This window comes from Bubalus kerabau, chromosome 1 (assembly GCF_029407905.1).
Source record: "Bubalus kerabau isolate K-KA32 ecotype Philippines breed swamp buffalo chromosome 1, PCC_UOA_SB_1v2, whole genome shotgun sequence".
NCBI classification, from domain to species: domain Eukaryota; kingdom Metazoa; phylum Chordata; class Mammalia; order Artiodactyla; family Bovidae; genus Bubalus; species Bubalus kerabau.
In genome coordinates, this window is record NC_073624.1 from 138,683,998 (window position 1) to 138,696,543 (window position 12,546).

The following is a 12,546-nucleotide window of genomic DNA, read 5'->3' on the forward strand; positions in this document are numbered from 1 at the left end:
TGTTGTTCCATGTCCAGTTCTAACTGTTGCTTCCTGACCTGCATACAAATTTCTCAAGAGGCAGGTCAGGTGTCTGGTATTCCCATCTCTTTCAGAATTTTCCACAGTTTATTGTGATCCACACAGTCAAAGGCTTTGGCATAGTCCATAAAGCAGAAATAGATGTTTTTCTGGAACTCTCTTGCTTTTTCCATGATCCAGTGGATGTTGACAATTTGATCTCTGGTTCCTCTGCCTTTTCTAAAACCAGCTTGAACATCTGGAAGTTCACGGTTCACATATTGCTGAAGCCTGGCTTGGAGAATTTTGAGCATTACTTTACTAGCGTGTGAGATGAGCGCAATTGTGCAGTAGTTTGAGCATTCTTTGGCATTGCCTTTCTTTGGGACTGGAATGAAAACTGACCTTTTCCAGTCCTGTGGCCACTGCTGAGTTTTCCAAATTTGCTGGCATATTGAGTGCAGCACTTTCACAGCATCATCTTTCAGGATTTGGAATAGCTCAACTGGAATTCTTTCACCTCCACTAGCATTGTTTGTAGTGATGCTTTCAAAGGCCCACTTGACTTCACATTCCAGGATGTCTGGCTCTAGGTCAGTGATCACACCATCGTAATTACCTGGGTCATGAAGATCTTTTTTGTACAGTTCTTCTGTCCATTATAACTCATTATAACTTATAAATATCCATTTATAACCATCATAAAACTCAGGCTTTCTGGCTTAGTTTTCTTGCAAGTCATTTCATTCAAGTGAATATTTAATCATTAATGTTTCATCAGTTGTACAGTACTTGTCACTCAGTTATCTGTTTACCTAACCCAGACTGCATACATACAAATATGCCATGGATATTGGGTGGATATTGTCGCCACTTAGGAAAACAATCTTTTCCTAATCCTACTGAAGGTAGTCACAGGTCTCTTACTTCACAGAGCTACTCCTGTCTTCTTGATGTTTAAACAACATCTTAGATTTCTAGAACTCCTTTCTGTTATATGTCTTCCTGCAAATAGCAGTCCAGTTCATTTAATAACTATGGTGTTTCTACGTGATATGCAAAGCCAATGACATTAATGCCACTTTTGATCTTTTCTTGGTTCTGTTTTGACATAGGAAGCGTAGGAGACCCAGAGAAGTTAAGCGGTGTAATCTGAGGTCACAGAACTGTTCAGTAGCCAGACAGTAGGAACACGTGGTCCGTGAACTTTCCTCCGCATCAGCATTTCTCAAATGCCTAGTAATCTCTGGGGGTCTGGTTACAATGCAGATTCTGAATTTAATAGGTCTGGGGGGTTGAGGGGCAAAACTAGGATCCTGTGTGTTTCCTAGGCTCCCAGGACTTGTTGCTACTGGAGGTCCTCAGAACATCTTTGCCCACACCCTTCATGACACCCCAGACGTGTCCATCCTACTATCTCCTCCGATGGCAGTTGTAGTATTTGGGTATTCACTAATTTCCACCACTAACCTATCAAGCTCCATGAGAGCAGGAACTAGGTTTTATTCACTGCTTTGACCTGGCCACCCAGCACCATGCATGCCAAAAAGAAACCAAATGAATATTTTTGAAAGGTTAAGTGACCTATTTCCAACTACACAGCCATAATAATTAAGTCTGTGATTTCTTATACAAATGAAATTATTTACAAAACAGAAACAGACTCACAGACTTAGAAAACAAATTTATGGTTACCGGAGGGAAGTGATAAATTGGGAGTTTGGAATTAACATATATACACTACTACCTTAAAAATAGATAGCCAACAAGGACTTACTGTATAGCACAGGGAAATCTGCTTAATATTCTGTAATAACCTAAATAGGAAAAAGAATTTGAAAAAGAATACACATATGTATATGTATAACTGAATCATTTTGCTAAACATCCAAAACACAAAACTATGAATCAACTATAGTCCAATACAAAGTAAACAATTAAAGAAGAATCAGCCATTTAATCAATCTTTTAAAAGGCTATTCATCAAGTATCCTTTGTTGTCTGGAGTCACATTACGATATCCAGTTGTCATTGCCATGTACCAAAGTAACCAAATAAAAGCCACATAGCGTCAACCAGGTTTAACTGGCTGCAGAATAGTGTAAAGGGTCCGGGGGACAGAATCATATCCTTGTGCCTACAGGACTGGTTAACCTAAGGTCATTCCAAGGGCAAGGGGAAGGTGTGGAACAGTCAGGGTGATGGAGGCTCGCTGAAACTCAGCATCACCTGTGGATGCTGACAACCCCAGTCCTCCGTGGACAGTGCCTTTTTCATATGCCAGGCATTCAACTAAGCACTTTGCACCTGTCATCTCATGCCATCCGCTGGACAAACCTATGACACAGGCACTTTTTTAATAGGTAAGGAAGCAGAGACTTAGGGTTATTAAACCACAGGAGATAAAGCCAAGATCTGGACCCAGGCAGTGTGGCTTCAGCATCAGTGCTTCTAACCATGTTGCCTAGAAATACACAGGGAAAAGAAGCAATTGCCCAGGCCTGGGAGTGACTCGACTCTCCACTCAATAACCTGATAAAAGGCTCCAAAAAATCCCAAATAGAGGCGCTTGGGAAAAAACATATCATATCCACATTATATCCCAAAGGATGTCTAATGATATAGCACTGGAAAAAAGATTCTCTTACAGCAAATGCTCACATAGTGTGATTCTATTTGGCTTATGGTTAAATATACACCACCACTGAAAGGTTAAGTAAGAGTCAGTGAAGTAAGACGTCTCAAAGGCCTCAGATTCCTTTCACACTTCGTTAGGTCTCTTATGAAACCTTGCACTAATGTCTGGACCAAAGCTGAGAAGATGGTCATCACACGGAAGAGATCAGGATTTTGTGAAGAATGTGTGTCCAATGTAAAAAGTTAAAAAGTATAAGGACAGAGAGAACTCCATTTTTCAAAGACTTAAAGAGCAGAATTCAACAGTTATAGTTTAATACTGTCAGAAAATGAGGGAGTCATAAAAACAGAGGAAGAGAACACATTGTTCAGTTGGATATGAGAAAAGGGTAAACAATCTGTTTTTGATAGAAGATTCTTAAATGTGGAATAAGAAAATAAATCAGGGTCTTATACCCTCAGGGTCTTCAATAAAACATTTCTGTGAAAAAAGTTGAACTGCATAGTTTTTTAATTGCACTTGTTTCATTATTATTACCTTTGGGGGCAGCATGATATGATGGATTGTGAAGACACAAGGCCTGGGTCTGCCACTCCCTAGGGATGGTCTCCAGCTAGCATAATTCTTCCAGTATTTGGCGTGCTCATCTGTGAAATGGACAACACACCCTTGCCTCCTAGGATTACTGGGAGTCGTATGTCAAATGACATACTGTGAGCATTTAGTTCCAAACAGAAAATCAACGCAGGTTGCATCCTGTATTCTCTTCTTTCTTATAAGTTCTGTTTTCCTAAAAGAATCTCTTTTTAAGCATGTCTATTCCTAACTTAAAGTTTTGTTTGTTGGTAGAAACATAAAACTGTGGGGGATTAAGAAAAACAATCTACCTACACACAGATGAAATGTATATATAAGAAAATGAGAATAAACTATTAGCATAACATATGGAGAGATTATCTTATGCTAAGTTTGGTGTGTTAAAAAATAGAATCACATAATAAACAACAAGGTCCTATTGTATAGGAGAGAAAACTATATTCAATATCCTGTGATAATCCATAATGGAACAGAAAATGAAAAAGAATGTATATATATGTACAACTTAAACATTTTGCTGTACAGTAGAAATTAATACAACACTGTAAATCAGCTACACTTCATAAAATAAATTTTAAAGACAAAGTAAAAATTTAAAAATAGAACCATATAAAATTTCACATAGGTATGCATCCGTAATTTAAAAAAATCACTCATAATTGTACACATTGTAGTCAATCTATTAACTATATCAATCATGGTAAAAATTAAGAAGTTTTATGACAGTAGTATAGATTTTTGAAAAAAAATTCCATTTCAATTTATGTGAATGTTTTATAAACCATAAAGTTCTAAATAACACACAATGTTGTTTTTATTGCAATGTCGTATTAGCTTCTAGAATAACTGGAAATGTCATCAAATTAAAATCACTCAACGTATTAAACTATAAAATTTTATTCACTGGAGTTCAATATGAAATTCACAAAGTAAAGGAAATCAGTTTTCTAAGAAGTTATAACAACATATATAATAGACAGGAAGTCAACAAAGATTACAAACAAAATTTTTAGAAGTCTTCCCACAATTTCATCTTCTAGACTTGTGGGGGTAGTAGTAGAAATTAATATCCAATTTTTACACGTCATATCCAAAACGCTTCTGCTTCCTAAGAAGTAAAATAAAGAGAAAATATCCTTAAATAAACACATTTGTAATCCTGATTTTTTAAACTCAATCTAATAATTTGCACAGTAAAGAAATAGTGATCAAGACATGTCTTTCAGTCAGGACTCTGTACATTTTAGTAACCAATCAATGAACTAAAATATTTTTCTCCTTAATGAATTAACGAACTTTTACCCATTAATTCTGACCATCTTACGTCATAATCATTGAATTTTCTATTTGTCTGCCTATTTTTTGGCTGAGCTGTGAAGCCTGTGGGATCCAATGGGGGATCAAATCTGGGCTGCAGCAGTGAATGCATAGAGTCCTAACCACAGGACCACTAGGGAATTCTCTTGTCTTTCTTTCTTTAAAAAAAAAAAGCAAAAAATTTTTAAAAAGCTCAAGAACTATCAGAATTACCACTCTCTTCCCAATGTTATAAATTATCAGTTTATTTTTGAAGTCTTTTCTGCAAAGTCACTTATAACCATTTTTATGGAATCAGTAAAATTGCCACTTTTCTAACCTATAGCCAGTATTACCAGGAAATAAGAATTTGAAGTCATGCAAAAAGGCAGGTGATAAAATTTTTAAAAATTAAACAACAAAAGGTTTGTTTCATTTCCTTGATCTTTCCTCAAAATCCTCTTTCTTATATTTTCAGTTCAGTTCAGTTCATTTCAGTCGCTCATTTGTGTCCGACTGTTTGTGACTCCAAGAATTGCAACACACCAGGCCTCCCTGTCCATCACCAACTCTCGGAGTTCACTCAGACTCACGTCCATTGAGTTGGTGATGCCATCCAGCCATCTCATCCTCTGTCGTCCCCTTCTCCTCTTGCCCCCAATCCCTCCCAGCATCAGAGTCTTTTCCAATGAGTCAACTCTTCGCATGAGGTGGCCAGAGTACTGGAGTTTCAGCTTTAGCATCATTCCTTCCAAAGAACACCCAGGACTGATCTCCTTTAGAATGGACTGGTTATTGTGGTCACTTATTAAGACATTAAATATTTTCATTTCCACCACACTTCTGTGTTCAGATGGTAAAGAATCCCTCCGCAATGCAGGAGACCTGGATTTGATCCCTGGGTCAGAAAAATTCCCTGAAGGAGGGAATGGCTACCTACTCCAGTATTCTTGCCTGGAGAATCCCATAGACAGAGGAGCCTGGCAGTCTACAGTCCATGGGGTTGCAAAGAGCTGGATACCGCTGAGCAACTAACATTTACTTTCTGTGTTAATCAGTTTTTTTTAAATATCTGGAATTTTTTAAAGTATTATGGAATTGCAAAAGGTATTAATTTGTAGTCTGTTGAGCACACTGTTGGAATGTTTTACTGAATGCCTGTCAGGTAGGGAATTTAGAACCATTTCCAACTCCTTTTTCCAGGAATGTAAGTTCAAATGAGTTAAGTAATTTTCAAAGCCTTGTATCCAAGGCCCTTATATACACTCAACTTAAAATGAGCATCAATACTTTTTAAAAGTGGCAAGATTGGGGTGGGAAAATATTTTCTGCTATTTTTTGCTCAAGCCCAAAAAGGCAGGTAGAGTTTTAGGAGAGAACATAAAAGAGAAACAGGGAGATAGATGCTACTGCTGCTGCTAAGTCGCTTCAGTCGTGTCCGACTCTGTGCAACCCCATAGACAGCAGCCCACCAGGCTCCTCTGTCTCTGGGATTCTCCAGGCAAGAACACTGGAGTGGGTTGCCATTTCCTTCTCCAATGCATGAAAGTGAAAAGTCAAAGTGAAGTTGCTCAGTCATGTCCGACTCTTAGCGACCCCATGGACTGGAGCCTACCAGGCTCCGCCATCCATGGGATTTTCCAGGCAAGGGTACTGGAATGGGGTGCCATTGCCTTCTCCAGGGAGATAGATGAGATGTATACAAATTACCTTCTCCCTCTTTTGATTGATATCTTCTCCCTCTTGATTCATCTCTGTGATAACTAACCCCTCCCTAAAGGAGGGGATGATTTGCCCCAAATTTGGCAGCAATCATTGGCAAAGTGGTGATGGTGGTGGTGGTGGTTTGTGACCACAGGGAGCCCGTCAGGATCCTCTGTCCATGGAATTTCCCAGGCAAGAATACTAGAGTGGGTTGCCATTTCCTTCTCCAGGGGATCTTCCCAACAGGGATGGAACCAGCATCTCCTGCATTGTCAGTGGATTCTTTACTGCTGAGCCACCAGGGAAGCCCACATTGGCAAAGTAAACACCTAGAATTTCCCTTAAGTTAAACAATTCCTTGTTCCATGTATGGGAAACAAGGGGTAAGAATAACACATGAATTTGCAAAGTGATATTCCTTGCCTCGTATTTCCTCCACCTCCAGCTTGTGTTTCTTCAGTCTGTAGTCCGAGGGGTACCTTCAATTTTATCCAATTACAGTAAGAGATAAACAGAATAGGAAGCAAGGGAAAGACCAGATGAATGATGGGGATTGAACAGTGCACAGAAACCCACTTCTCACCTGATTTAATCCAGGTAATGGCAGATAATGCTGCTCCTCGGTTTTCTCTCCGGCTGCTCTTCCTGGGACAAAGTGCATTCAGAACAGGTGGTCTCTTAGCAAGCTTGGTTCCTGGGTCAAAGCACATTAAAAGCCTTTACTGAATGGTGATGTAGTCTGTGAAGTGGACAGTCAGGGAGCCTGCGTGGAAAAACTCTCAAAAAAGTTGAGAAAAGGTCATACGTTAACTTTAGTGGATTACAGAAACTACAGCCAAAAACTACACCTTTCACAGAAAAGTTAAACAGAATTCTAGAATTTTCCTGACAGGGCAAACATTTACCACTCTTTTAATCACACTAGGACCACAGCCTTGTCTAACTCAATGAAACTAAGCCATGCCCATGGGGCAACCCAAGATGGGCGGGTCATGGTGGAGAGATCTAACAGAATGTGGTCCACTGGAGAAGGGAATGGCAAACCACTTCAGTATTCTTGCCTTGAGAACCCCATGAACAGTATGAAAAGGCAAAATGATAGGATACTGAAAGAGAAACTCCCCAGGTCAGTAGGTACCCAATATGCTACTGGAGATCAGTGGAGAAATAACTCCAGAAAGAATGAAGGGATGGAGCCAAAGCAAAAAGAATACCTAGCTGTGGATGTGGCTGGTGATAGAAGCAAGGTCCGATACTGTAAAGAGCAATATTGCATAGGAACCTGGAATGTCAGGTCCATGAATCACGGCAAATTAGAAGTGGTCAAACAAGAGATGGCAAGAGTGAATGTAGACATTCTAGGAATCAGTGAACTGAAATGGACTGGAATGGGTGAATTTAACTCAGATGACCATTATATCTACTACTGCGGGCAGGAATCCCTCAGAAGAAATGGAGCGGCCATCATGGTCAACAAAAGAGTCCGAACTGCAGTACTTGGATGCAATCTCAACAACAGAATGATCTCTGTTCGTCTCCAAGGCAAACCATTCAATATCACAGTAATCCAAGTCTATGCCCCAACCAGTAATGCTGAAGAAGCTGAAGTTGAACGGTTCTATGAAGACCTACAAGACCTTTTAGAACTAACACCCAAAAAAGATGTCCTTTTCATTATAGGGGACTGGAATGCAAAAGTAGGAAGTCAAGAAACACCTGGAGTAACAGGCAAATTTGGCCTTGGAATATGGAATGAAGCAGGGCAAAGACTAATAGAGTTTTGCCAAGAAAATGCACTGATCATAACAAACACCCTCTTCCAACAACACAAGAGAAGACTCTATACATGGACATCACCAGATGGTCAACACCAAAATCAGATTGCTTATATTCTTTGCAGCCAAAGATGGAGAAGCTCTATACAGTCAGCAAAAACAAGACTGGGAGCTGACTGTGGCTCAGACCATGAACTCCTTATTGCCAAATTCAGACTTAAATTGAAGAAAGTAGAGAAAACCACTAGACCATTCAGGTATGACCTAAATCAAATCCCTTATGATTATACAGTGGAAGTGAGAAATAGATTTAAGGGCCTAGATCTGATAGATAGAGTGCCTGATGAACTATGGAATGAGGTCTGTGACATTGTACAGGAGACAGGGATCAAGACCATCCCCATGGAAAAGAAATGCAAAACAGAAAAATGGCTGTCTGGGGAGGCCTTACAAATAGCTGTGAAAAGAAGAGAAGCAAAAAGCAAAGGAGAAAAGGAAAGATATAAACATCTGAATGCAGAGGTCCAAAGAATAGCAAGAAGAGATAAGAAAGCCTTCTTCAGCAATCAATGCAAAGAAATAGAGGAAAACAACAGAATGGGAAAGACTAGAGATCTCTTCAAGAAAATCAGAGATACCAAAGGAACATTTCATGCAAAGATGGGCTCAATAAAGGACAGAAATGGTATGGACTTAACAGAAGCACAAGATATTAAGAAGAGATGGCAAGAATACACAGAAGAACTGTACAAAAAAGATCTTCACAACCCAGATAATCACGATGGTGTGATCACTCATCTAGAGCCAGACATCCTGGAATGTGAAGTCAAGTGGGCCTTAGAAAGCATCACTATGAACAAAGCTAGTGGAGGTGATAGAATTCCAGTTGAGCTATTTCAAATCCTGAAAGATGATGCTGTGAAAGTGCTGCACTCAATCTGCCAGCAAATTTGGAAAACTCAGCAGTGGCCACAGGACTGGAAAAGGTCAGTTTTCATTCCAATCCCAAAGAAAGGCAATGCCAAAGAATGCTCAAACGACCGCACAATTGCGCTCATCTCACACGCTAGTAAAGTAATGCTCAAAATTCTCCAAGCCAGGCTTCAGCAATATGTGAACCGTGAACTTCCTGATGTTCAAGCTGGTTTTAGAAAAGGCAGAGGAACCAGAGATCAAATTGCCAACATCCGCTGGATCATGGAAAAAGCAAGAGAGTTCCAGAAAAACATCTATTTCTGCTTTATTGACTATGCCAAAGCCTTTTTTGACTGTGTGGATCACAATAAACTGTGGAAAATTCTGAAAGAGATGGGAATACCAGACCACCTGATCTGCCTCTTGAGAAATCTGTATGCAGGTCAGGAAGGAACAGTTAGAACTGGACATGGAACAACAGACTGGTTCCAAATAGGAAAAGGAGTACATCAAGGCTGTATATTGTCACCCTGTTTATTTAACTTATATGCAGAGTACATCATGAGAAACGCTGGACTGGAAGAAGCACAAGCTGGAATCAAGATTGCCAGGAGAAATATCAATAACCTCAGACATGCAGATGACACCACCCTTATGGCAGAAAGTGAAGAGGAACTAAAAAGCCTCTTGATGAAAGTGAAAGACGAGAGTGAAAAAGTTGGCTTAAAGCTCAACATTCAGAAAACGAAGATCATGGCATCCGGTCCCATCACTTCATGGGAAATAGATGGGGAAACAGTGGAAACAGTGTCAGACTTTATTTTGGGGGGCTCCAAAATCACTGCAGATGGTGACTGCAGCCATGAAATTAAAAGATGCTTACTCCTTGGAAGGAACGTTATGACCAACCTAGATAGCATATAGAAAAGCAGAGACATTACTTTGCCAACAAAGGTTCGTCTAGTCAAGGCTATGGTTTTTCCTGTGGTCATGTATGGATGTGAGAGTTGGACTCTGAAGAAGGCTGAATGCCGAAGAATTGATGCTTTTGAACTGTGGGGTTGGAGAAGACTCTTGAGAGTCCCTTGGACTGCAAGGAGATCCAACCAGTCCATTCTGAAGGAGATCAGCTCTGGGATTTCTTTGGAAGGAATGATGCTAAAGCTGAAACTCCAGTACTTTGGCCACCTCATGTGAAGAGTTGACTCATTGGAAAAGACTCTAATGCTGGGAGGGATTGGGGGCAAGAGGAGAAGGGGACGCCAGAGGATGAGATGGCTGGATGGCATCACTGACTCGATGGACGTGAGTCTCAGTGAACTCTGGGAGTCGGTGATGGACAGGGAGGCCTGGCGTGCTGCGGTTCATGGGGTCGCAAAGAGTCGGACACAAATGAGTGACTGATCTGATCTGATCTAAACAATAGCTCTCAGGCGGTAGGGGGAAGAGAAGAGATGTTGTTTAAGGGTTACATATTGCCACTGATAGACAAATAAGTTCCCGAGCGGTAATATACAGTGCAGTGAGCATAGTTGTAAAAGTGTATTATATACATTAAACTTGCTAAGAGACTAGATATTAATTGCTTTCAGCACAGAAGAAATGACAATCGTGTGACATGAAGAGATGTTAGCTAGCGCCTCCATGGCAGTGATATTACAATATAAACGTATCAAATCAGTATACTGTACACCTTAAACTTACACAATGTTTGTGTCAAATATAACTTAAATTTTGAAAGTTCCTAAATTTATTTTTTAAATATATGTTTCATTATCTTCTATAGTACAACAAACAAAATTTCTCTTTCTGCATAAGAGGCAATACTTCATGAGATTTTATATCTGCTATAAATTTTATAAGTTTTAAGATTTTGTGTCACTTTTACAAACAAATTAGAAAGTGGAGGAGTGAATTTATTTGCAAAGACCAGGCTGTAAAATTCAGACACAACTGAAAAATTATTTATCCAACAAAATGATTATTACAACTATGAAATAATAGAAACATTACTTAGAAAATCATGTTGAAATATTTAAGTATGATGAAAACCAATACCTGAGGACCAGTCATTACAATCCTGGGTATATACCGGAAATACAAGCATAGATATTCACACCAGGACACACATTCAAACTTTATTTGTAATATACTGAAGCAACTTAGCAAAAGCAGCATCAGCAACTTGAAAACAAACCAAATGCCTATTAGTAGATAGATAAATCCATATAATGGAATATTATACAGTAATGAAAATTAAGTTACAGCTACATGAAAAAAACAGTGGTGAATTTTACAAACGTAATATTGAGTTTTTAAAAAGCAAGACACAAAAGAAAACACATGGTAAATACATTTATTTAAAGTAGGAAAACAATTAAAGCTGCATGACTTAGGGGTACATAATATGGGTAGCAATGGTGTAGGTGATTAATTGATCAAGTAAAGCAAAGGACTGACTACCATAAAATCAGGATGGTGGTGGTGTTAATGGAAGGGGTGGAGAGCTTCCAGAAGTATTTCATTTCTTTCTTTTAAATTTGGCCCTGCCACGCGCCATGCAAGGATCTTAGCTCTTCCTGCAGCGGAAGCACTGAGTCTGAGTCTTCATCACTGGACCATGGGGGAAATCTCTTTTATTTTTAAAATTTTCACTTTCTGTCCTTGGTGGTGGTTATGTTGATAATCAGTTTTTAATTACTTCCTAAACTTTTGAACTATGGTGCTGGAGAAGACTCTTGCGAGTCCCTTGGACTGCAAGGAGATCCAACCACTCCATCCTAAAGGAGACCAGTCCTGGGTATTCACTGGAAGGACTGATGCTGAGGCTGAAACTCCAGTACTTTGGCCACCTCATGCAAAGAGTTGACTATTGGAAAAGACCCTGATGCTGGGAGGGACTGGGGGCAGGAGGAGAAGGGGACAACAGAGGATGAGATGGCTGATAGCATCACTGACTCGATGGACGTGAGTCTGAGTGAATTCCGGGAGTTGGTGATGGACAGGGAGGCCTGGTGTGCTGCGATTCATGGGGTCGAAAAGAGTTGAACACGACTGAGCAACTGAACTGAACTGAAACTGCACATAGAAATTTTATAGCTCTTTCTCTAGGTATGTACACAATTGAAATATTCTTTAAAAAGCCAGAGAATTCTCTACAAATGTCAATAATGGCTATAGTTGTCGAGTTTGGGTGAAGGACTATATGTGATTTTTTTCCCCTTGTTTCTTTCATTTCTCACATTTTCATTTAAAGGATGTCGCTTATAAAACTTCAGAACACTAAAGAAAATAGTCTTCTAACTCCCTGTCCTCTTTCTTGTCCATCTATTTAAAAGTAATGACTTTATCTTTGTCAAACAAATCATTTTAACAAATAAGAACTCAGGAAAATTAAATGTATCAGTGAGAGATTTGAATGAAAATATGTAACCTACACTTTATCCAATAAATTACACATTTTCATTAAAATGTTTCACTGACCCATTTCATTTTTCTTGAGTTTATATTAAATCTCTTTGGCTAAAGAACATGTTCTTGCTTCATTCCAAAATGCTCATGAAAAACAGGAATGTGGGTGGTTCCTGTTTGGGTCTTCTCCTTAATGCTACATCTGTTTCT

At 39.3% G+C, this 12,546-nt stretch overlaps 1 protein-coding gene across 3 annotated transcripts in view; it reads right to left on the minus strand.

The window, feature by feature from the left end:
* Window positions 1-4,116: 4,116 nt before the first annotated feature.
* MRLN (myoregulin) overlaps window positions 4,117-12,546 on the minus strand; it is a 41,845-nt gene continuing 33,415 nt past the window's right edge. For 2 of the 3 annotated variants that reach the window (XR_008717610.1, XR_008717609.1), the window contains exons 3-4: window positions 6,819-6,929; window positions 4,315-4,343 (exon numbers count right to left, since the gene is read on the minus strand). Coding sequence is in view for 1 of the 3 variants with exons in the window: in XM_055589850.1 (XP_055445825.1) it covers window positions 4,183-4,343; window positions 6,819-6,945 (288 nt within the window). In the remaining 2 variants the exon portion in view is untranslated. Of the gene's footprint in view, window positions 4,344-6,818; window positions 6,953-12,546 lie in introns of all 3 variants that reach the window. The other variant, XM_055589850.1, reaches the window with a different exon arrangement.